Source organism: Marmota monax, unplaced genomic scaffold (genome assembly GCF_021218885.2).
Source record: "Marmota monax isolate L192 unplaced genomic scaffold, Marmota_monax_Labrador192_F-V1.1 WCK01_AAM20220418_F8-fsc00017, whole genome shotgun sequence".
NCBI lineage: Eukaryota > Metazoa > Chordata > Mammalia > Rodentia > Sciuridae > Marmota > Marmota monax.
The window spans coordinates 19,338,302-19,364,305 of NW_026695241.1; the positions used below are offsets into that span (position 1 = coordinate 19,338,302).

At 41.5% G+C, this 26,004-nt stretch overlaps 1 protein-coding gene across 26 annotated transcripts in view; it reads right to left on the reverse strand.

Moving 5' to 3' along the window:
- Window positions 1-26,004, reverse strand: part of Ttll5 (tubulin tyrosine ligase like 5) — a 265,849-nt gene that overhangs the window by 102,507 nt on the left and 137,338 nt on the right. For all 26 annotated transcript variants that reach the window (XR_009226355.1, XM_046440809.2, XM_046440808.2 and 23 more), the window contains one exon: window positions 16,249-16,403. Coding sequence is in view for 25 of the 26 variants with exons in the window: in XM_046440809.2 (XP_046296765.1) it covers window positions 16,249-16,403 (155 nt within the window). In the remaining variant the exon portion in view is untranslated. The remainder of the gene's footprint in view (window positions 1-16,248; window positions 16,404-26,004) is intronic.

Genomic DNA, 26,004 nt, shown 5'->3' on the forward strand with positions numbered 1-26,004 from the left:
TTGGCAGGCTTTGACTAGCAGAGCAGTAGGTATCTTACCAGGTGAAGCCAAAGCTCAGATTCAAGGAAGCACGCAGGCTGAGCAGGAAAAGTCCAGGGATGGTGCAGGACTCCTTGTGGTACCAAAGATGGGCTAGACAGAAGTGTGGTCAGTAGAAGTGTGGTCAGTGACTGTGGACCTAGGTATGTGAACTCATTCTTATATATGAGATAGTGGATGCTTTCTGTCAGTCACTACATCAAGGGACAGGTAGAAATGGGTATTATAGCACATGACCTATCTACCATGTCCTCCAGAGGACGTGGTGGAGGAAAGGCATCAAGTTCTCACTTGAACACGTGACAGCTGCAGGCTGCCCCTGCCTGGGAAGTCAGTAGAAGGTGTACAGCTTTTTGGGTCACAACTGGGCTGCATCCAGAATGACAAAGAGTTTACTAGGTATAAATGATAAAAGGGTAAGATAATGAAGACATGAATATATTAAAAATCACAACAACAAAAAAACCCCCAAAAGCCAAAAATCAATTCCTGACTTCATTTGACACTAGTTAAAATGGCAAACAACAGGATACAGCCAACCCTCTTAGCAAGGCATACTGGGTTCTTGCACATGAAGCCCCTACCCCGCTGCATTCCAGCTCCCTCTTCCATACCTCTCCGCCTCACCTAGGAAAAAACCATTTTGCCCTTTGCAAAATCTGCCCTGGGCTTCCTCTGATACAGCTTGCTCTTCAAGTGTCCTTTTGCTGGCATGCTTTTTGCACTGTGACTATCTTCATAGTGACTACTTCTTACCCACTGGACTAACCATTACGACAATACATTCCTTTGTACACCCAGAGCCTGGTTGTGAGATGTCTGCTGAATAAACAAATGGATGAGTCGATGAACATTCCTCCATCAGGAATGGTCAACATTCCATCTGAAGAAAGGACACTAAGCTATGCATGGTGGCACATGCCTATAATTGCAGTGACTCAGGAAGCTGAGGCAGGAGGATCCCAAACTCATAGCCAGCCTCAGCAAGTCAGTGAGGCCCTAATCAACTTAGTGAGAGCCTGTCTCAAAATAAAAAATGTAAAACCACTGAAGCTCAGTGGTTAAGTGACTCAGAAAAAAAAAAGGAAACTAGAACAAATGGGAGTCAGAGGGATCAAATGGAATTGTCACCAGAGAACCAGAAGCCCCTTTGTTCCAGTCCTTCTTTTATCATTCAGCAGATGTGAGAATTCGCACAATCTTCCTAACTTCTCTGAGACTCACTTTTTAACATCTATAAACCAGGATATGGGTAGATGACATGGAAATACTAAGAATAATAATGTCCAACATACACATAGTCTTTAGTGGGGACTATGTAAAAGGGATTTTATCTTTTTTTGTACTGGGGATTGAACCCAGTGGCGCTACATCCCCAGTCCTTTTAATATCTTTTATTTTGAGACAATCTCACAAAATTGCCTAGGCTAGCCTTGAACTTGCAATCCTCCCATCTCAGCCTCCTGAGTCGCTGGGATTACAGGTATGTGCCATTGCACCCACCTAATTTTCATTTAGTCACATAATTTTCATTTGCTGCTTAGAACATCCCTAGGAAGTAGGCATTTTATTCTCATTTTAAGACAGGAATACTGGGCTCTAAGAGCTTGCCCTAGGTGAAATAACTGTGACAAAAAAGGAGGAATCCAAATTGGCTGCCTCTAAAATACATGTTCTTAATTTGCAGGTCATGATATTTAAATGTGAGGTCTCAGATATCTTATTAGAGCTTCTCAAGCCATATGATAGTGCTACAAAAGGCAGTGCCTCTTTACTCCCCCTTTTCCTAAGATGGGGGTGCTTTAAGGAGACAGGAGCATGAATATGCACCAAACAGCAGAGTCTTGGAATGGGAAGAGCCCTTCTGAATGAAAGGCAAGAACTCTAAGAAAGGAGGAAAACACAGGATGGGATGATAGGGAAGAGGGTGACTGGGGGCGGGGGGTTGGCAGCCTGGCAGAAGAGCAAGGACAGTGAGAGAAGAACAGGAAGGGAAGTTGGGAGTGCTTTGGCTGGGGAGAAGGAGGGGCCCAGGGCCCAGATGGGCAGTGCTGTGGGATGCAGGTGGCTGAGATGAGGAGGCACAGTCCACCAGGAGAACCATTTCAGCTGAAACGATAAAATGGGATGGATGTCTTGCTGCTGTAAGGACTGAGAGAGTTAAAAGAGAGCTCATTCTGGGCCTGACAGGAGAAGGGGGAGACTCTAAGAAAACAGTGACCCCACAGGTCTGCAAGGAGGAGCTTGAGTGCTGACAGAGCGATGGCAGGAAGCACCTGGAACAGACTCTGAAGGCTTTAAACCTGTGCCAGCCTACCTGAGTAACATGAGACTGAGCTGCTGACTCACCTGTGCGGGGAGATTAGCCTGTGTACATCGGCAACATAAACAGCTCTGACAGCAATAAGCGTTGATAATATGAAAACACCTAACCGTGTGTGGTGCTTTATAAAGAACGTTCACGAATATGATTCATCCAACTTCCATGAAATGCAGGCATTCTCACTTTCCATGTGGCAAAATGAGGTTCAAGTTTTGTTCAATGATTTGTTCCGAGTGATAGGTGATAGGTGGAGCTGGGACCAGCACAGAGGTCTTCTCATTCCTGCTCCAGGGTCCTTTTTGCAAAAATAAAATATAGTTTTGGGCTGAGGTTGTAGCTCAGTAGTAGCGTGCTATCTAGCACACGTGAGGCACTGGGTTCGATTCTCAGCACCACATTAAAAAAATGAAATAAAGATTATGTGTCACCTACAACTAGAAAATAAATATTTAAAAAAATATATAGTCTTTGTCTTTAACGGATATCTCAGGAGTATAAAAATAAAGGCAGAAAAAGATGGCTACCTATACAAAGGAACACACACTAAAGTCCACGGAGAGCGGTTCAGAGGAAGAAACACTTCAGGGCAGCTCGGAAAGGCTTGCGGTGAATGGAGACTGGACTGGGGAAAGGGATTCCCCTAAGCAGAAGAGAGGGAAACAGGAAGCACTGAGTGGGATTTAAAGGGGCTCTGTACCTACCCAGCCCCCACAAATATACTGATTACAAGTGCAGTCAACACACATGTATTTCTTGTTGGCCTAGGTGAACAAGAAGGGTACTCCAAGACCAGCAGGATCCGGGTTATTTGCTGGGGGGATGCAGGTCATCATCTCATCTTCTGAAAAAGGAAGGAGCTCTAATGGCAAGCCTGATATCCCGGCTATCACAGACTTGTAGCACTTTCAATTTTTCAAACCTTATCACTATGTTCCCAAAATAGAAGAAAAAGGAATCTGCCTCTCCTTTGGCAGGTGACTGGAAAGGGACAGGGCTAAGAGGAAAATGGGATATTAAAGGGGCCATTCACAGCACAGTGAAAAGAGAAAGCCAAGAGGGTCATTTCGACCTCCTTCCTCCACAATTTCATATTTATGCTCCCAAAGTCCAAGCTCCATTGTACATACGATGCACATATCATAAAGAAAAAATGGGATATGGGAACACGGGGAGAGAGTCTGTGAAGCGCTGAAACAAAACTTCAAAGATTTGGCTTCTTTGAAAAGCCATCAGGCAGGACCCCACCCACTCCCCCTGCTAGCCACAGCTTCCCTGGGAGCCAGCACACGTAACCACTTCCGCATGTTTGGCTGTTCCCCAGGGCTGGAGCGGCTCTAGAAGCCAGGGCAGGGCTGCCAGTCGAGCAGGTGGGGTTGGGGTGGAGGGGTGGGGAGAAGGCAAGACCTCCCCCAACATCTAGCCACGGATATCTTGGAAAATACAGGGCTAATGAGGCACATCCTCTGAGGCACCCCCACTGATTGGTTAGCCACCAATAAGAAATGCTCTGACCTTTAGAGATTTCCAAGGTATCAGTGTATACTCCTCCCAACACTACAAATTAGCTCAACATCAGCATCTGTGGTAAATCTTTAGATCTAAACAAAAGAGGCTCAGGATCTACTGAAGAGCCTAAGAAAATAATCAAAAAAACGCCATTAGAAATTTGTTTCTTTTTATTTTTTAAACTATTGACAAAGTTTGGGTCATTATCACATCAGTTTACACCAGCCATCTAGTAGTCCTGAGCTGCCCAATATGGTAACCACAAGATACCTGTGGCTTTCAAATACTTGATTTGTGGATAATGTAACTGAGAAACTGAATTTTTTCATTTTATTTCATTTGAATTAAATCTAATTATCTACACATAGCTCGTGGTTGCCGTACTAAACAACACTGGTCTTTCAGGCATCCACAAAACACTCATTTGAGCGCTCTGTGTGGCGCACACAGTAAGAAAGACTTGGTCTCTGCCCTCTGAGAGCTTATAATCTAATATGGGCAGAAAGACAAGTATACACACAACCACTGTACAAGGAGGAGTGGCAATGTCTCATCAGAGTAAACAGAGGATATGAGAACTAGGAGATGGAAGCCTGTATTCCCTTCACATTGACACTCAAATAGAGGACGCCGGAAGGCATATTCAATGAGGCCCAGAGAGGAGAAATCATTAGAATAGAACACCTGAGAGCTAGAGAGCTGCACATCAGAGGAACACAACTTCCTGGTCAATGAACATGAAAAGGTTAAGATTAACAAAGAATTATCCTACTCTGGGCTTCTCAAGATGGCAGATGCCCCTCCACTCTCAAGTATATTCTAGAAGTAGCTCTTAAGACTCCTGTGGGTTGGGCAGAGAGTAGGAGTGGAAAAGAAAGGTTGTCTGCTTTTTTCTCTTCTTCCACAACCCATCTCTGCCCCTCAGATTGGGGAGAACCTCTTATTTATAGGGCGCTTTTGATTTTGGATAACTAGAAAGAACTGAAAAAGCGTCAAAGGAGAAACAACAGGACCTAGTTACTTGGGAAGAGAAGGAAGGGAAGAGAGAGCAAGCGGGTGGGGAAAGGGAGGGAAGATTTTAAGCTCAATGGATAAGCTCTCTAGTGTTTAGTTCACTTGGACAGAAAGGGCAGCAAAGGTCCATTCTCTAGGAATTAAAACTGTGCACTTAGCCAGAGCTCCTTTTGAATTATGTCTCTTAAAAGCATGAGTCCAGGAAATGAGGGACGAGGAGCAGAAAGGTGGGAAATGTCACTGATCTTCTTGGAGATCAGGAGGGCTGAGCGGAGCCCCATGGAACAGGCCAACCGTTCATCCCCCTATTTAATGTGTTCCTTATTATTAAGTACCTACAGTATACCAAGGCACTAAGAATATCAAGAAAACTTAAACTTCAGTGATAGAAAGCAAATAGTAAACTAACAGCTTAAGAGTATAGAATGACAGATGTGAGGATGTGGTGACAGGAAAATAGATTCATTCATTCATTTTTTTTTGAATATTAACTTTTAGCCTTTTTTTAATAATTTATTTTTAATTTGCAAAATATATGTATATTTGTGGTGTACAAAGTGAAGGAATAAATATGCATTCTGGCATGGTTAAATTGAGCTAAGTAATTAATGCGCCTCACCTTAAATTTGTGTGTGTGTGTGTGTGAACAGTTAAAATCTACGTTTTTAGCAACTTTCAAGTATATAATACATTGTTTTTAACTGTAGTCATCATGCTGTACAATAAAACTTGCTTATTTTGTTTTTCTGACTGTGGCATGTTAGAAAGTCTTTTTCTTCCTGAAAATTTTTGTTTAAATTATCCAAGTAAACATAATCTGTAGAAAATATTCAGAATAAATAAAGCAAACACTTGAGAAAAGCAGAAACCTAATCATGCCATATTCTCAAACTATGTTCTCCAACTTATCTGTAAGAATATTTTGCTTTTTCTCTGATTTTTCTATTAATCTCTCCTTTAGTTGTGATATGGAGGAAAACAGATTGTATTGCACAGTAACAGATACCAAGTAAATGTGTAATCATCACCTAACTGATGCACATCAGCAATGATACTTCCTAAACCCCCAATACCAACTTTTAGTTACAGGACTAAGAAATATCCATTACAGGTAATAATTTCAGTCTATCACTTGAACCTCAGAGGGTTTTGACTAATCATTTCCAACAGAAACATCAACCTTCTCTCCTCTTCTCTTCATCTGTCGGTAGCCTGAACACAACCTGGGACTGAGTGTGAACCCCGCCTTTAACCCTTCCTCTGTAGAGCTGTATCCTTCCGCTCAGTGCAGACCTTTTGGATCATGAACTGCACTGAATTCCAATGCCCCTTGAAGTCAATCAGTTTGTACTTTACACACAAAAATGTTAAGTACACTTCCCTGCTGACCTGTCAACCCTAGTTTAATAGGAGCATGAATCAAAATTCTTTGATTCTTTCACAGATCCTCGCACAGTGACAGGCACCAAGTAAATGTGTAATCATCACCTAACTGATGCACATCAGCCTCGTGGCTTCTAGGTCACCTCCCATCTTTTTTTCCTTGAACTTTTTGCCAGCTTCTCCAGCTACAGTGATCACTTTCTCTTCTAAACTCTCACACCAGAGTATAATTCCCCTGTTCAACACTAAAGCACATATTCCTTTATAGTATTTACATTAGTAACTCACATGATTACTAATTTTCTTCCTAGAGGACAGGAGGAATCTTATCCAAAAGAGCTCCTTCAGAGCCCTGCCTAACACTTTGCATTTTGGAGATATTCAATAATTCCATGTTAACTCTGGGGGGAAATGTTATTTGAACAAATATCAGATAAAACTATTCCCCAGATGAAACATTTAGTTACACCATCTCTATTAAAAAAGAAAACTTTTTTTTTTTTAGCTTAAGAGAGCTTTCATTTCAAATTTAAAATAAATTTGGTGGAGCAGGCAAGGGCAAGACAATTATATTTTAATGTGGAAAATCTTGAATAAAGCCCAGCTTTCACAGGATGTAGCTCAGTGGCGGGGCACTTGCCCAGCAAGGTCCTGGGTTCGAACCCCAGTACCTCCAAAAGAAGAAAACATCCAGTCTTCATCCTGTCACATGGAGAAAAAGAGCCTTCCAACAGCTGAGCATTCTTGTCCTCTTGACTGTAATCATGTCACTTGTTCTAACAATTGGTAAAAACGAAGAGTTGAGGTCCTGCATACATTCACTTGTACTCCAATAATTATTTTCTAGTGTCTTCTTAACCGTCCCCATATCCCCTGTGTTTTTATTATTTTATGACAATTGGGCAGACTTGGTTTGATTGTACCCATGGACTGGGAGAAGGGCCAGGTGAACTGATGCTTCCAGAGTGTCTCCACACCCGCATTCTGCGTGCACTACAGCTGGCTGGTGTTGGAGACTTGTGGCGGGGGTAGATTTATGGGGCCTGGGGCCACCCTACAGGGCAGCCACTATGGTGGTAAGCATCCTCCAGCAGCTTGCAGAGTCCCCTGAGACTTCGGTCTTCCCTGAGGAGGCTTGGCATCCCATTTCCAGACCCAATCAGGCAACACTTGGCCTTGGTGGCTCTGGTGCAGTCACCTCCCAGCCTGTGTGAACTGGCTGCCATCTTTTTCAATTATTTTAATCTACTAAATATTTAATAAAGAAGGTGACAAATATTTTGGAGCTTATATCAGTGTTGGGTACCTTCCCAGGATGCGTAAGGCAATGGTGGGTTCAAGCAGCTAGTAAGAGGTCTGAGAGGCCTAAACAACAGGGGAAGGTCTTTCCATTTTCTTTGGTGTGAACCAGTGCAGAACATGGCATGCTCTCCTCCAACCTTTAGATCCTTGCCCATTATTAACCCCCTTTAAGGCTTCCTTACCTGCTATGCTATGCTTTCTCATCTAAATTCTAGTCATATCATTAAGACTCATTCATATTTCATTCTCCTCAGAGAAAGACAGGAAAACTTTTTTTTTTTTTTTTTTTGGTATTGGGGATTGAACCCAGGAGCACCTAATCACGGAGTCACATCCCCCGACCCTTTTTATATTTTATTTAGAGACAGGGTCTCACTAAGTTGCTTAGAGCCTTGCTAAGTTGCTGAGGCTGGCTTTGAACTAGCGATCCTCCTGCCTCAGCCTCCCAAGCTGCTGGGATTACAGGCAAGCACCACTGTGCCTGGCATGTAAAACTTATTTAAGAAACAGTCCAAATGTGGTATTATTGTATTTGAAGCCAAATTAATAAAGTCTTAGCCTGATAATTAATGAAAACTACAAATCACAAATTTACTGCCTCTGAAGCATAAGCACACTCTAAATAAGACAAGAGCTCTGTTGCCTATTATGAATACCTGAGCCTGCAGGGGGTGGGACAGTTTGAACCTCTAAGCTCTCTGCTGCTTCTCTTCCAGCACTAGTCCTACTCTCACCTCCCAAAGAAAGTTGGCTCCTTGTTTAAATAAGATTTTCAGCTTAGCTTCTTTTAGTTATCTTTCTTTTAGGGGCATTTTAATGGTTTGTAATCACTAATATATAAACACTTGCTTCACACAATAAATATAAATATGATGACTGACTCTTAGTCTTAAGATTCAGCATTACTACTTTTTCGGCAATGATGCTACATGTGAGTAGTGACCAGCTGATTCTTTTTTTTTTTAAGTATTGTTATTAGTTGTTGATGGACCTTTATTTATTTATTTGTTTGTTTGTTTGTTTATATGCCGTACTGAGAATGGAACTCAGTGCCTTACACATGCTAGGCAAGAGCTCTACCACCAAGCCACAAAACCAGCTCTGTGACAGGTAGATTCTGAAGTAGGTACCAAATTACTCTGTGTTGCAAATACTATATTCCAAGCAAGTCCAATTGAACATTTCTCTCTTTTAAGGAAGGAAGGAAGGGAACTAAACTTTTTAAAAAATATTTATTTTTTAGGGCTGGGGTTGTGGCTCAGCAGAAGAGCACCTGGCTAGCACATGTGAGGCCCTGGGTTCGATCCTCAGAATCACATAAAAATAAAGATTGTGTCCAACTACAACTAAAAAATATTTATTTATTTATTTATTTATTTATGTTAGCTGTAGTTGGACACAATACTTTTATTTTATATATTTATTTCTATGTGCTGAGGATCGAACCCAGGGCCTTACACATGCTAGGCAAGCGCTCTACAGCTGAGCCACAACCCTAGCCCCGGGAACTAAAATTTATCAAGAACCTACATCAAAACTTTCCTCCTCAGAGCTGTTGCAGGGAAGATCCAACTTTTATTCCTTTTCAGGTGCTATAGTTCTGTTGTTTTCTTCTATTAAAACACAGATGCAAGGATTTTTCCTTTTAGCCTCTGAAAACTCTAAAACTTAAGGGGGAAAAGCTCTATTTTTTAGCTATACTTAGTAATATGCGGGCATATTACTAAGAAAAAAGGGCAGAAGGGTGCATGAGATCTTTGGTTCAAGGTTCAGGAAAGCTGGCTGGTCTTCCTTCCAAAATTTGTTTAGTCAACACCAGGTAGCTTTAAAATGGACCATCAGGGTTTCTCCCTAGGAGTGGGAAAGAAAGCTACAGTGTCTTCTCACCAATGTGATTGTTTCCAAGCTCTTTCAAGGCTGGTAAAACACCATTAACTTTCAAGGATAGAGGCTAATAGAAAAAAAAAACATTTAAGAAGAGAATTAAACTGAATTACAAATGAAGCAACTCTAATATATAGTAGGCCTTAAGTATCTGTAGGCGTCAACGAAATTTGGATCAAAAATATTCTAAAAATTGTGTCTGTACTGAACATGTACAAACTTTTTCCCTTGTTGTTATTCCCTAAATAATTCAGGATAATAGTTTATTAAACGGCATTTACATCATGTTAGTTATTACAAGTAATCTGGAGAGTCACAGTACATGGGGGATTGCGTAGACTATATACAACTACAGCATTTTATGTGAGGGACCTGAGATTCCCAAATTTTGTTACCTGTAGGGGTCCTGGAGCCAATCCCCTATGGCTACTGAGGGATGGCTGTAATTCCTGATTCTAGAAAGAGTCTTCTATGGAGCTTTGTCATTCAGGTCTAGTAAAACCAAAATAATCATCAATTTTTGATAGCTATTAAAACTGTAAGGGAAGCAGTTAAATAAGATGGAAACTTGCCTCTAACAAGGACTCATGCACCCACACACATGTTCATTCAGAGGAAACGTAAGGTAGTTTATCTTTAATATTTTGGGGTGAGTAGGAGGTGGCGAAGGAGGCAAACAAATCTAGAAAAACTGACACTGGCAATATAAAGCAATCCGCATTTTATTTCCACTTGTGGATAAGAAAGATCCACTGCTTTTACTGCTAATGCGAGGCCCCAAGTTCCCAAAGCTACATTGTCACAGCCCTGGAATGGTGGCCAGCCGGCCAGCTATCTTGGGCCCATTTCCTAGGTTTGTTAACACTGCCTCAAATGGCAGGAGCCAGTCATTCTGGCCTGGGCACACTGATGACACTCAGCTCCCTTGGTGGATGAGGAGCTGGGGAACCTGTGACCGAGCCTGAAATGCCACAGAATACAGCCCTTGAAAGGGTGGTGACTGGCTGCAGGAGAAAAGCAGCACATGAATTTCAGACAGAACCAAACGTTTTACTCAGTGGGAAGAAACAGTGAGAGTTAAGACTCACGAAGAAGGAGGTCAGGCAAACTTTATTTTATGGGAAAGAACGAAGGAGAAGGAGTGAAATATCACTTCTACAGAACTCTGAACATGAAAGAGCTGGGCTTTTTTTTTTGTCCCCTTCCCCTACAAGTAGTTTCTTTTTTGTGATTGTGCTCTTTGGCTAAAGAACATTGTTTATTTAACAGGATAAAGTACAAAATTATAAGCTCCAAACTCCTCCAGAGAAAAACTCTCCCAAAGCTCGACCCCCAGGATGGATGGAAAATATGAGTGTTTACTGGCTGGAACATGGAGTTGCGATGGAAATTTCAACATTCAGAAGATAGCAGAGAGGAAGGCCTGCTGTGCAGAGAGAAGCCACCCTTCCACAAGGGCCAGAGGAAAGGAAGAGTCTCTTGGGCCCATTCTGATGCCTTCCCATCACCCGCTGCACGGGCGCCTCTGCACAGTGCAGCCTGGTCCAGAGTGCTGCCCGGGGCAAGGGACTATTCTCTCTAAACTGGGCACCAAACTAAGTGGTGGAGCAACACTGCAACCCAAGCAAGTTCAATTTTAAGTTTCTTTCCTTCTTTTATTTACTTTTTTTTTTTTTTCTGGAAAGTGAACTAAGGGTTATCAATATCCTACACCAAAACCCAGGCACTGTGCTGGCTAATTTCACATATACAACTCAACTTAATCTTTAACAACTTAATGAGGCAAGTGTTAATTATGCACATTTTTAAAAAGATGGGGAAATTGTGGCTCTGAGATGCCAAGTAACATACCCAAGGTCACATACACAATATCACAAACCCAGGTCTGTCTGACTTAATGAAGTCCTTTCCCTCTCCACCTCACTACATCCCAGCAAGTGTCACTGGTCACTTGCTTTTATGTTTTTTATTTTTTAATTTCAGTTATATGGAATTGGTTCAAGTTGGTGGCATGCTTTTAAAGAAAGAGAAACACTGCAGGACTGGTTCCAGAATAATGCCCTCACACATAGGGAAAGATCGGACCTTGTCATTTAAGTCACTGTACAATTTTTGCAGAACTGTGGGGGCTGTCTTGGAAATTCTTCATTGTTTACCTTCTTTTTCTGTAGTAAAAAGCACATAATTTATATTTACTACCTAATCATTTTTATGTGTACAGTCCAGGAGTGTTAAGTACATTTATATTGTTCTACGACAGGTCTCTAGAACATTTTCGTTGTGCAAAACTGAAACCCTATACTCATTAAACAAGAAGTCCCCCTCCTCACTTCCCCCAGTCCTTGGCAACCACCTTCCTGTGTTGTTTCTGTGCTCTTGACCACTTTAGGTACCTCACATGAGCAGACTCATGTTATTTGTCCTCTTGTGAATGGCTCATTTCACTTCGTGTACAACCCAATTGTAGCCCATCACGGGGCAGGACTGAATTCCTACATGCTCTTCCTGACAATCTTTCTTCTAATTGTGCAATGAAATTGAGATCTTTGTTACCTGCTGCCAGATACTGTTCTCTAATTGCTTCATGTGTACCATGGATCCTACCTAGCACCCAACCTTGCATTGAGAACATGGAAATTCTGTGAGATCAGGAAATGCTCTATTTATTGCTATTCCCCAGCAGCAAACAATGCCTGACATACAGAAAATGCATAGGACACATTTTTTTTTTAAGTTGTTGATGGACTTTATTGTCTTTATTTTTATGTGGTGCTGAGGATCGAATCCAGTGTCTTACGCATGCTAGGTGAGCACGCTACCACTGAGCCACAACCTCAGCCCCATAGGGCATATTTTTAAAAGAAATTACAGGCTGGGGCTGTAGCTCAGGGACAGAGCACTTGCCTAATATACGTGAGGCAATGGGTTTGATCCTTAGCACCATATACAAATAAAATAGAGGCATTCTGTCCATCTACAACTACAAAAAAAAAAAAAAGAAAAAAATTAACAAACCCGTTGTTTTTGAGAACTGACTCTGAGAAGTCAGAGACTTGAATCTTCAGCAACATTTGTAAGAAATAATCTAAAGGAAGGGAGAAGAGTATTAGCTCAACTGGAATCAGAAGCTCTGAAAAATATCTTCCTAAAAATTATGTATGGCAGGACAGCAAACTCTTTGATCAACTACTAAAGAGTAGAAGGACAGGGTAACATCAAAAAGGGCCCCAAATCTCTAAGATTTCCCGTTCTTCCATAGAACTCAAAATTCTGACACACAGATGTTCACTGGAGAGTGGGAGCTGGCCAGGCCAGCAGCCATGCCCACAGAGCCCTGCCCTATCACAAAAAGCAGGAACCAACTTGTGGTTGCCCTCTTTTGTCAACTTCCCCCACCTTTAATATCGAGGAACAGACAAATCCCCAGGATGTGTGTGTGAAAAAGCCAGAGATGGATAAAAATAACCCAGTGACAAATGCTGAAGAACATACAAAGGGGCCGAAGCCAGACGTTCGTGGGATTCCCTGACAGCTCCATCCACAAGGAAGGGCTGGGCTGGAAAAAACAGGGCCTCAGGTTCCTGCCAAGCTGTCTGAGGCCCTGTCCTTCCCAAATCATTCCAAGCAGCAGCCAAGACTTCACAGTAACCCTTCCAGGTCTCACAAAGAAAAATGCACTCTGAACCCACGGAGGGCTCCTCACCTAGAAAACTCTCCTCCCTGGCGCGGCCCCATTCCATGGGAGGCTGGCAGGAATGAGAGGATGCCGCAAACATCAGTTCTCAGCTCCTAATGACTCCCCATGTGCCCAGAAAACGGATAATTAAAAGGCAGCTCGAAGAATCCAACTTTTCTCATTGGCTAAAGAAAAGCTGAAATACCCAGGTATCAGAATCCAGAGACCGGAAACATGGCTTAAAGAAAAAAGAGGTCATAAACGTGTGGTACCTGCATCCTGGAGTCCCTGCTGTATAATTCTAAGCTAGCCTTGCTTGGAGGCACACCTCAGGCTTCTAAGCATGTGACTGCATTTGGCCCTAACTCCTCTCTCTTCTGGAGAATGGCCTGCAATTAATCTCACTTATTACCTCTGAAAGTAACAACAGAGGAATGGCTGGCCAAGTCCAACTCCCGAGTGTCTAGGGAACTGCAGGCTGCGTGGCCAGGCCTCAGACTGTCTGGGCAAGTTGTGGGCTCTTTGCCTTCCTCTCCCACAACAAAGCCTGAACAGGGACTCCAGACAGACCAAAGGAACCAGGGGATTTGAGGAGCTGGGTTGAGCTCACACTGACCCAATGGGAGACGACAGCCCTGAGGCTACATTTGGGGTGGTTTCCAACAGCGGGGGAAGAACAAGGTTTGTCTGGTGAAAACTTGTGTGATCCATAAAATTGAGAACAATGGCAACACCATGGGGAAATGAAAAATAACACTATTTGCAGAGTTCTCGTGAGTCACCAGTTTTCATTCCTGTGGCTACCAAGTCACTGAATTCTCCGACACGGAGAGATGAAAAGTACAGCCAGCAGCGGGCTTCTCGCTACTTCCCATTACACTTCACAGGCAGCCTCGAGTTGAGTGAGTTAGCAGAGTTTATCAGCACTGGAATTCACTGCTGCATTTGTAGAAAAACTAGTAAGAGTACCTTTTATTTACCTAGCCCCCACTTCAGGGAGATCAAAGTGCTTTAAGGGCGATCTAAAAGCTCTCAAAATAGGCCAGTTTACATGTAAGTATGCCTACCCAATAAAAAGATTCAATGAATAGCTTAGGGTCACTTAGTGTCAAAACCAGTAATAAAACTCACATCTCTAAGCTGTGAGTCCCATATTCACCAAACTTAGTCACCCTCACTACAAAGGAAAAACAATAAGAGACTAAATAAATATCCACAAAAGAGGGACTTACCAGGTAGGAATGGAAATCAGAAGGAGCTCTGTGTTGGTGCCCTGGCCAGGGCCCGCAGCCCCTCCAGCTCTGGAAGGACTAAGGACTCTCTTGGGGCTGCTGGACTAAAACTCCCAAGCTGAGCCTCCAGCTGTCCTGGCAAGCAGAGGTCACCTAGGGACAGTGGAAGATTCCCCAGGGCTATGGGGGACCCACTGGGACCTCACCACTGGCTGGAGGCAAAGAGAGGGCTGTTGTGGGTACAACTAAGGCAAAAAGGAAGCACCGAGGGATTTCTTGGGGTTGCGTTCTAGCTGCAAGGGCTCTGATGTAAACCGGATAGTGCGCCACTCCACCGCAGCCCAGGGAGCACTTTGGCTGGGAGAAAGTCACTCCTGGTGCTGCTGTAGATCCCTGTAGGTCCACAGATCCCACCATACTGCATCTCACCAATAGCAGGTGCTTCCAAGAAAGCTCTCCACCCAGCCATAATTTTTGTTATCCCCTCATTCTATCTACAAGTATAAAAAGTGCTAAAACTCTTCTTCTCCAAAATGTGGACTTTTGACGTTCTGTTTACAGTATGGAAAATGCCTTATAGCCTTGTCAAACAGAATATTCAAGATTGTAATGAAAGTGTTCTCCATAGGAACAGGCTCTGAGTTTCACATGAAAATGGAATATTTGGAAACATTTATATAGAAAATAAAGCTCTATGGAATAAACAGAACTTTTTTATAACTTGTATTTCAAGGAATGTGGTTACTCAGAAGATTATAAATCACCAAATAAGACTTCTCTTGTGAAAAGAACTGTATAGAGGAAGTCCCATCTCAAACAGTTGTGCCCCTTGGTCTCCAACTCTGCATGAAAATTCTCAACTGAGATAACTCTTTGCACATCGACCACAATGACGGTGGCTCTGAGAGCCATCGTCCCAGGGTGAGATGCGATGTGCTTTTGTTTATGCTGCTTCCCAGGCAGAGTTTCTGGTCCCAAATCAGCTCCTTAAGAAGTTAATTCTGATACCAAGTGATATTTGAATAATAATCAAGTATTTCCTCCACGCCCAGGTCTTTGGTCCCCCCTCCTAAGCTCAGAGCAAAGCAGCAAAGAAGGGAGAGAGACCGGCACAGGGTGAGGACTCACTGGGACACCTGGGGTAGAGCTTTTTTATTTGGAGGGAACAAAATCTCCATGGCCAGAGACATCACTGGTCACATTTCTCTCCAGCTCATTAGACTCAGGGACTGATGCAATTTAATCTACTAAAGGAAGATGCAGTGAGAACTCACTTCTTAGATTTTTTTTATACAGGAATACTTAAAATATAGAATGAGACCAGAATTTAATACAGTGATTTTTTTTTTTTTTAATTCAGAAGTTGTTTGCCTTATGGCCAGAATCTATTTGTATTTTACAAATTGCTACTTCTCTCTACGTAACAGACTATTTCCTTCCCACCTCCTAAATGGGATCAAGAACCTGTTTTGAGTCTAATTATATAACCTATATGAAAACATAAAAAACAAATATGTCCTCCAAAGGAAAAAAAAAAAAGAGTTCAAAGTCACTGAAACACAATGGAGATGTGGCTCAGTGACAGAGAGTCTCTGTGTTCAGTCCCCAGTATCACAAAAACAAACAGGAAATTCCAGGAGGCAAGGATAAAATGCCAAAATTCAGAACATGAAAATGTTGACTGGAAGTAAGGATTAACTATAGCATCCATCCAGAAGTGATTTTCTTAACTACATCAGAAATTTCCTTTCCATTTGATTTTCTTGAAAGTTGTCTTACAAATAAAATGAGCATCCACCTTACTAGAGCTCAGAGTGGGAAGGGCCTGATTGCCTGGGACACAGCCCCTCCCATGCAACTCAACGCTATCTCCAGGGTCCTTCACGTACCTGCTTCCAGGGGGGCTGGAGTGGTTCTCTGTAGCGTGGGGGTCTGACTGTATGGACCATGTTGGACCAGTAGGACTGAGGACAGGTCGGAGGCTGGGGGGAGTTGAAGCACTGCTTCTGTTTATGACACCACTTGCCAAATTCAGGTTTGTTACCTAGAAATGAAGTGAAGGAAATAACCTGATTAAAAGTGTCATAAAAAATACATCAGAACAATCAAGTCTATGAGATGCTGACTCATCTGAGCTGAAGCTGTGGCTGTGACAAAGGCACACAGGAGAGGATGGCTTCTGTGCACAAAGAACAAAGGCAAGGATGGCGACTGCCCTTGTAAGTGCACGTGGGCTTATTCTGCTCCTACTATGTGCAAGACACTGGTCTGAGCTAGGTGCTGCAAAAAACTAAGCCAAGTAATAAAAACAACAAGGATGACTGGGCATTTATTTACTCTGGCCCTTGTTTCCTCATCTGAAAGTTGTAAATGCTTAATAGACTTTATTTATAAATAATGATTATTATCATAATAAACAAAGAACTCAGTGATTTATAAAAAAATGAAGTGTCAATAAAAATGGGCATTGACTTCCATAAATAATTTGTGAAAACATAATTTGCATAAGTGATTGGCCAATTAAACATTTTTAAACTAATTTGCATTGCTAAATGTAAATCATACAAAAGAAATGCAAATTAGAAAGATACAGTAAGTTAAAAGTACAATTTTTGTGTGTCACATTGCTAAACAGTAATAAAAAAGACATATACAACAATGACAAAGGGTGAAATCAGGTATTGTATAATTATAAATTGATAGAATTTTTCTAGGAATCAATTTTGCAATATATTACTAAAGTACAATACGTGTATACTTGGATGCCATAATCTAGCTCTTAGGAGTTATAAGAAAAAAAATGCTGATGATTAATGACAGTGAGTGTTACAAAAGCAATCAATATTAGAATTTACTATGAGTCAACTTCTGCGTAAATGAGTACATCACACATATCTCATAAATCAACTCAAGTGTGGTAAAAAGTACTATTATAACCCTCATTTTACACAGAAGAAAACTGAGGTTTAGGATTGCATGAGGCCTGGGAATGGGTGTGAGGAGCAGAATTTGAGCATGGTCTTTGGAGCTCCAGGCCTGTGTTCTTACTCACCACAGTGAACAGATATGGCAAAGCTTTTAATGTTGAAAAGGAGATCTAAATAGCCAACAATATTGTCAAGTAGGTTTTCTCTTTCCATGTAAAAGGGTATTATTTATTCATTAACAGTTTTTGAAAAATAATTATACAGGAACATGCTGATAACTCAAAAAAAATTGTGATAGTAAAAACCACAACACAAAACTGTATACCATAGGTGCAAACTTCCTTAACCATAAACACACACACAAGAGGGGAGGGGAGGGGAGGGGAGGGGGGATAGTAGAGGATAGGAAAGGCAGCAGAACACAACAGACACTAGTATGGCAATATGTAAATCAATGGATGTGTAACTGATGTGATTCTGCAATCTGTATATGGGGTAAAAATGGGAGTTCATAACCCACTTGAATCAAAGTGTGAAATATGATATATCAAGAACTATGTAATGTTTTGAACAACCAACAATAAAAAATTAAAAAAAAAAAGACTGGAAATAAAAATTCAGAATATACAGCATTTATCTCTTATTAGTAACTTATTTTCTTTCTTATAATTTACCTATATTATCCAAATTTTCTATAGTGGGCATTTATTGCTTTTATAATCCAGAAAATTCTTACTTATTTTTAAGGTGGTGCTGGGAATGAAACCCAGTGTCTCACACATGCTAGGCAAGTGCTCTCCCACTGAGGCACAGCCCCAGCCCGAGAACATTCTTTTTAGTTATTATGACAAATTCATATGTGAGGAGATAAGCTTAAAACCTGGGCAGTGGTAGTGGAATCAGAGAATAAAGGTTGGTTGTGAAAAGCATTTCAAAGTCAGATTAGTGGAGGATGCTGCAAGGGTTTTGACAGAAACTCAGAGAAGAATGATCTAGATTTAAATTCCAAGCAAAATGTACTCCTATAAAATGTCCTAAGTAATAATTTTGACATTTACAAATGAAAAGAATTCTAGATTTTGTTAATGACCTGAAAATTCTGAAGGAAAAAAAGTCATTTTTAGTAACAGCACAGTGCTTCCTTCCTAGTTAGAGAAGTTGGTAAGTGAAAGAAATCCAGGACTATGTCTTCACACCAAAAAAACTCAAAATAATTTTCTTGGACAGAAAGCTGTTCTCCATAGGTCAGGAGCATCTGTGGAGGCTGGGTGTGGGACCCTCTGGCTGCTGCACCCTCCAGAGTAGACCAGGCTTTAGAAGAAGCCTCCTTAGCCAATCCCTTGGCATTCTGACCTGCTTTCTGCAGGTATCAGGTGCAGAAGCAAGGCACAGGGTGACTAAAGGACAAGAAGATAGTCACAAATCACAGTAGTACCTCTTCCCTGGTCCCCAGTTTTCCTTTGAAGTATATCGTCTTTCTTCCTGGACCCTGGAGGCAACAGAGGTCAGGCCCTTAGACAATGAAAAGGCCCCCTGTGGGACTGACCCCTCTCACTTGCCTGCCCTCTGAACTCACACACCAGGCCTTTTAAATTAGATGTGATCTTGCTGTTTGGAGAAAAACTATCAAGTGAGAAAGGTCTTTATGATAACTAACAGCTGTGCCAAACACTTAACAAAGGAGGCTTAATAATGACTTATAGTGGAATATCAACAGAACAGAATGTGCACACTTTAGTATGAATGCTATTGTCTAGTGAACAAAAAGGATAGGCGAGAACAGATTTGGTCATCTCCTATCTTTTAGCAGGGCAACCCCTAATTTAAACATCATTCTTTATTTCCTCACAGTTACACTTGTCAGGCACTCACTGTATGCCATGTAGTAGACGTCCTCACATTATCTTGATGTGTGTTATCTCATTTAATCCTAAGCAATGCCTCTGAAAAAGGTTTACTATTACTCCATTTTACCAAGGAGGAAATGAAAGTCTAGAAAGGCCGAACAGCTAGACCAAAGTCACACACCCACTAAGTGGGAAGGCCAAGATCAGAACAGAGAGTGTCTGACTCTGAGTACACGGGATGTACTTTCCCAAATGATACAGTTCAACATTTAGGGCCCTACAGTAGTGGTCAGGCACTCTGGATTTTATAATCCACTTACCCTGTTACTCATGGAGGTAGATACCATTACACCCCATTTCACAGAGAAGAAACTAAGGCTCAGAGAGGTTATGGTAAGTAATTGACTCAAAGTCAAGAACGAGTACAAGTTGTTGGCTGTAGGCCAACAATCCTAGTATAATCCTATTTGTCCTGAATTATTAGAGATTTTTAAAAAAAACCCTCTGATATAGACCTCAAAATCCAGAAGCAGTGATTATACAAGGATCAGTAATACCAACTTTTCCTTCTTTCCCTCAAATTCAGTTGTCAACTTTTCCCCTTCATCACAGGACATTAAAAGAAATAAAAGAAAAAATCATCTCATCAACTAATTTTGTTCCTTAGCAGGTGAAAAGTGGCATGAACATGTAACAAATTTTGGGTTACTGGATTTTTTTATTCATGTAACAACCATTCCTTATTTCATGGATAATCCAAGAACTGGCAGCTATCTTGTGACTCAGAAGGCTGAGACAGTAAGATTGTAAGTTCAAGACTAGCCTGGGGCAAATTAGCTAGATCCTGTCTCAAAAAATAAAAAGTGCTGGGGATGTAGCTCAGCGCAGCATTCCTGGGTTCAATCCCCCGTACCACACACACGCACACACAAAAGCTGGCAGCTGTTGTAATTTCTTTTTACAAAAAAGTAAAAAACACTACTATTAGTTTAAGAAACAGCAAAAGTGACTGTTTCAAGTCAGCTTTTTTGCTGCTGTGACTAAAGGACCCAAAGAACACAATCGTAGGAAAGGAAGAGTTTATTTAAGAGCTCACAGTTTCAGATGTTTCAATCCACGGACAGTAAGCTCCATTCCTCCGGGCTCAAGGAGAGACATGGCAGAGGAGCATGGCAGAGGGAAGCAGCTCACATAACCATGAGGAAGCAGAGAGACGTTTCCACTTGCCAGATACAAATATATACCCCAAAGCCACACCTCACCATTTCAGTTACCACTCAGTTAATCCCACCAGGGATTAAATCACTGATTAGATTAAGGCGAGAGCCAATGATTTCTCCTCCAAACCTTCTTGTGCATTGTCTCACATGTGAGCTTTTCGGGGACACCACATCTAAACTATAGCAGTGACCTCTACTTAGGAATGAGAAAACTTTACAGAATTCTTACCTCTTTCTCTCTCTATATAGTATTTATGCTTAAAAAAAAAAACTCAATACAAACCCCCTCCTTTCTGTACTAAGTGGTTAACAACCCACCTCTCTACTCTATTCTTAGCCCTATGGTCTGTCTAGAAGATACTACCACATACACCAGCCCTCACACCAGCTCTACCTTCCTTCTGCAATTCAGGGCTGCCTTCAATGTGGCTCCAGAATCATCTTCTTTTTTTTTTTTTCTTATTGGCAGTAGAATCCATTTTGACATCATTATACAAGCATGAAATATATCTCGTTCTAATTCAGATCCCAGTACCTCTTCTTCCCCTTCCCTCTCCCCACCCCTGGGGTTCCTTCTTTCTGCCATTTACATATATTATAAAAATTAATTTCTTATGGGTGTGCACATGGTAAGATTCACTGTGGTGTATTCATATATGTACATAGGAAAGTATGTCAGATTCATTTCATTGTATTTCCTTTTCCCATCCTCTACCTTCCCTTCATTCCCCTTTGTCAAATTCAGTTAATTTCTAACGCTCTACCTTGTTGTAAGTTAGCTTCCACATATCAGAGAAAACATTCGTTAGTTTTTGGGGATTGGCTTATTTCATTTAACATGATAATCTCCAGATTCATCCATTTATGGCAAATGCCGTAAAGTCATTCTTCTTTATGGCTGAGTGATATTCCACTGTGTATATATGTTTTCTTTATAATGCAGTTCTCTAAGTTTAGGAGAGCATCATATAACAGAAGGTTTTCTGATAATGAAAATTTTCTGTAATCTGCACTGTCCAATCCTGCAGTCACTAGTCACATATTCTTAATACACACTTCAAGTGTGGCTAAGAAACTCGATTCTCAGCTTTACCTTGAAGTTTTAAATTTATTTTATTAGACTATAAACCTCCAGAACCTTGATCAAGATCTGGATAAATCTTATGGGTACAGGTTTACACCTGCTAAACTTTACTTCACTGAAATTATCTCTAGATTAAACTAAGGAAACCTCTGATCCTTCCTTCCAGTTTCCCCATCTATTCCAGATTGGGCAGGAGTCACTGAACTAAAATGGAGTCAAGCATTAATTTTGGCCCTAATATCATCCTGTCTTACCCAGTGAAGGCCTAAAGTCAAAAGGCAAACTTCCCAACATTGCGTCAAACCTAAAACTCTGTAGCATGTTAGGGTTCACACTTTGAGGTTCCTTCTCTAACAGGACAGAGGATGGATAGATAAGGGTGTCTATGCTGTGTCTGCTTCTCTGTCCATCTACATTTCTGCAGGTAACATTATATAAAACCAGCTTTGATCAGATGAAAAGAAAGTGATAGACAGCACTTAGAGGTACTTGATATGCAATAATAATCAAGATTTCATTGCTGCTGGGTGCAGTGGCACATGCCTGTAATCCCAGAGGCTCAGAAGGCTGAGGCAGGAAGATTTCGAGTTCACAGCCAGTCTGAGCAATTAGTGAGGTCCTAAAGCAACTCAGGGAGATGCTGTTTCTAAATAAAATATAAAAAAGGCTGGGGATGTGGCTCAGTGGTTAAGTGCCCTTGGGTTCAATTCTTGGTACCCTCCCCCTCCCAAAATTTTCACTGGTATAGGATTTTTTTTTTTTTAAAGGACAGCCTTATAGCACATAAAAAGACAGTGACACTTGCAAAATCAGTGGCTCATCATTTTTGTTAGTAGTGTTAGGCTATTAACATGGAGGTCATAGCTATGGGATCTGTTGGCTTCTCTGGGCTAATAACTAGAATTTAGCCTATTAAATTTAGGCTGGCAAATGAAATTCATACGAACAGTCATAAATTTGTGTCATTGATCATAATAGGGCCTGGAAGACAAAGGACAGTTTAAAAGTCATTTTTATTCAAAAGATCATGCCCAGTTGATAATGGATAGACATCTTTATGTGCAAAGTGCAGCACACACATAAAAGAACCTTATAAATCTGCATTTGGAGCTTTAAGATCTTCTACCATGGTCAATGTTTATGCAACAATGATACTTTTCAGATTCTACTACAATAATAGTAATAATAACAAAACCATATTATCACTAACAATAGCTAAATTTAACAAATACTTTGTTGCAGACATTACTCTAAGCCAATTATATGCATACTGAATTAATTTTTAGGACAGCTAGCCCAGGAAACTGAAATTGAGCGGTAAAATAACTTCAAGAACAAATGTGTCAGTCCTCAGGTTCAACTCCTGGTCTTCCTAATGCACGACCTCTCAATCTTGTAGTTCTGACCACTGTATCACGCCCACTGCCTGGTACCATTGAGCCTTGCTACTTATAGTTTCAGTCTGTAGACCAGCAGCATTTGCTTTACTGGGAACTTGTTCAAAATGCAGAATCTCAGCCCAGCCTCAATGAACCACAATCCACACTTAACAAGATCCACAGGTAATTCACTGCCTTGCAAAGCAGTCATTTTCTACTACCCCCTATTATAAGGTGGTAGAAAATAAAAGGAGAAAACAGGAAGGAGGAACCGTTCACTGCTTCCTGTCCTCTATAAACCCCAAGGGATCTTCCAACAAATAGCAGACATGCCTTTGATAGGGTGAGGATCAAGATGTAAAACAACAAAGGGAACCGGGGTGAGAAAATTGTTCCATCAGGAACTATTTCTCAACTTTGTTCAGATGCTTAAACTTTAAAAGGAGTAGTCATTAAATATGTCTAGAATGCAAAAGTGGATAAACAGTTTTAGAACAAACTTCAGAAAATTCTAAGACTGCTTATTATGCTGCCATGAGAAATGGTGACTATTAAAAAAATAAATAAAAGATATTTAAGCCTAAAAACAATGTGCTCATTTCCCTAAGCCTCCACCCGAGCCTTCCCTGGGCTGGTGTGCTGCATGAATGACTGCCCGTGGGAAAGCTGGCCACCAGGGCCTACCTCCTCCTAAGCCTCGGGCCTGCTTGACAGATGTCTCTTCCTGGCTCTCCTCCTCTTGCTCTGCTCCCACTCTCCTGGAGCAGCTTATCCAGATGTTCCACTCCCCTTCCCTGCCTCATGTCCATTGCCACGGTGACCTCACTGCATTTTTTCTTTTAGTACCAGAACACTGTTTATTTTAGAGGCAGCCTTCCGAATAAGGCAGGTGAGCAAATATCTAAATGTGTGGGGTAGGGACACATTGCATGCATTCCATCTAGACAGGTGTTTAAATTACAGCAGGAATAAATACAGGTGATGGATTGAAAGGGGGTAGGAGAAACAGAGAAGGAGGCCAATTTCCGGTGCCTGGCCCGCCCAAGTGTTACTGCTTGTTACTGCTGTTTGCTAAAAGTAGCACTGCTGCCAGCATTATAATTAAAATATCATGGCATTGCCCCTGATGGATTCCCAGAATACACCCTCATCCACCAGATGCATAACCTTTGATATTCAAAGAAGGGCCAGGGACAGGCCCAACTAGATCACCCTCACTGAAGTTTCATGCTCTACAAATACTGCAGTCCCAAATGCTCAAAAGAAGCTCAAATGCAAAGATAATTAAATAAAGAATTACTATATTGCCTACCATAGGCAAGGCCTTCAGTGAAGTCCTAAGGTGTATACAGATAAAAATGTGGCCTCTGCCCTCAAGCCATGTAGGAATTAATAATCTAGTAGGCGGTACAAACCCTAAGACAAAAAGCAATATTTAACATTTCCAGAAAGTAGCAGTGCTAAGGAAATGAAAGAAGGCCTTTTCACTAGGCCTAAAAGGATAGGGAGAAGGAAAGGAGGAATTCAGAGACAGACAAGCAGGAAGGTTGAGAAATGGAAGGCTAATTTGGTGAAAAAAGGATGACTGAGAGAAACACCTTGAAACATCCTTGAAAGCCAAACCATTGGTTCTACCCTGGATCTAGTAGATGAGAGTAAGCTCCTCAAAGGTTCTCACAGAACAGGGCCAGACAGGAACTGTGATCAAGGTAGGGAACACCAGTGCTGTTAGCTGGGATGAGCTGGAAGAGGCTGAGGTCAGTTGAGTCACAACAGCCAGGTGAGCCAGGACAAGGCTGAGACACAGGGCAACTCTTGCTGATCTCCTCTCCCTTCCAGACCAAGCTAAGGGAGAGAGCTGAGCCTCAGAACTGCAGATACGGGTCTGTAATCTGATGGTAAAAACTCTTGAGTTCACACATTCACGGTTTTCTTTTCAGATCTGCCCTTTTTTGGATTATATCTTCCCATGTAGCTGGTAAGGCAATATGGAGCTGCCTGCTTTTCAAAAAGTGAAGGTCAAAATGTGGGCATCTGATGCCAGTTTTGGTGTAGGGGCAAAAGGGAAAATGTGTTTTTCCTTAGATTGATCTTCCCTTGCCTTTCTTTAACAGTAAGATGGTTTAAGAATCAAGATTAAAGGATGAGTGTGTGTGTGTGGGTGGGGGGGCAGTGGCAGGAGGACAATCAGATGTGGCTTTAGGCCTGATGGGAAAGGAAGATGTCAGATCATAAACTTTGTAGCCCAAGTCACCAAAGCTAGGGATGATACTGGAGTATGGAGCCAAAAACCTTATAGTAATTTACAGAAAGCCCCCACCCCCAGAAGATTCTCTGTGGGCATCTCCTCTTGAACCTCAAGGTAGTGATTCTGGATTCTAGCCACAGTTCTCTCTGGATCAGTGTTTAACAGCTATGTGTCTAATAACTTTCAAGCTCCACCAAGGAAAAACAAATTCAAACAAAGTGATATTTTGAGGTGGTGAGGTTTTTAGTAGAGGTTGAAAAAATAACAGGTTAATGAAAAAAATTAACCTCAAGTCCCCCAGCAGGGAGCCTAAGCCGCACCTGCCTCTGTGTATGCACGCTCCATCTTTCGTGCTGTCAGTTCCTTAAGGACAGACACTCCACACCCAGCAGACAACAGTTCCACACTTCTCTTAGGTATGGCCTGCCTACAAATGTAGAGGCAAAAATCCTCCTCTGACCAGGACTCTGCAGTTAACACAGTACCAAGGTTTAGCATTGCTGCTTGGGAAAAACACAAGAGACAAATATATAAATAGCTGCGCCAGGAGAGGCGGAGGTTAGCCCCCACCTAGAAACAGAAAAAGCAGAAGCTTCCAGCCCTCATATTACACTCTTACATATCCTAATGTCAAATTTATTCCTCATAAAGGATCTCCCTCCACTGGGAACAACATCATCCATTAAATTTCTTCAACAGCACAGTGATAAGGCTGAAGATGGTGTGTGAGCTGTCATTTTTTTAAAAAAAATCAATAAAAAATAACATTGTATAAGGGAAAAAAAGATGGTGTGTGCCATGTTTTGTATTATAATTGCAAATTTATTTATTTTTTTTTAAATCTCACCTCACAAACCACAAGATGCTTTATGACTGGGGACTGTAACTTATTCACTGTGTCTATCTTAAGAACTTGGCCCAGTAGGCACAAATTCACTTA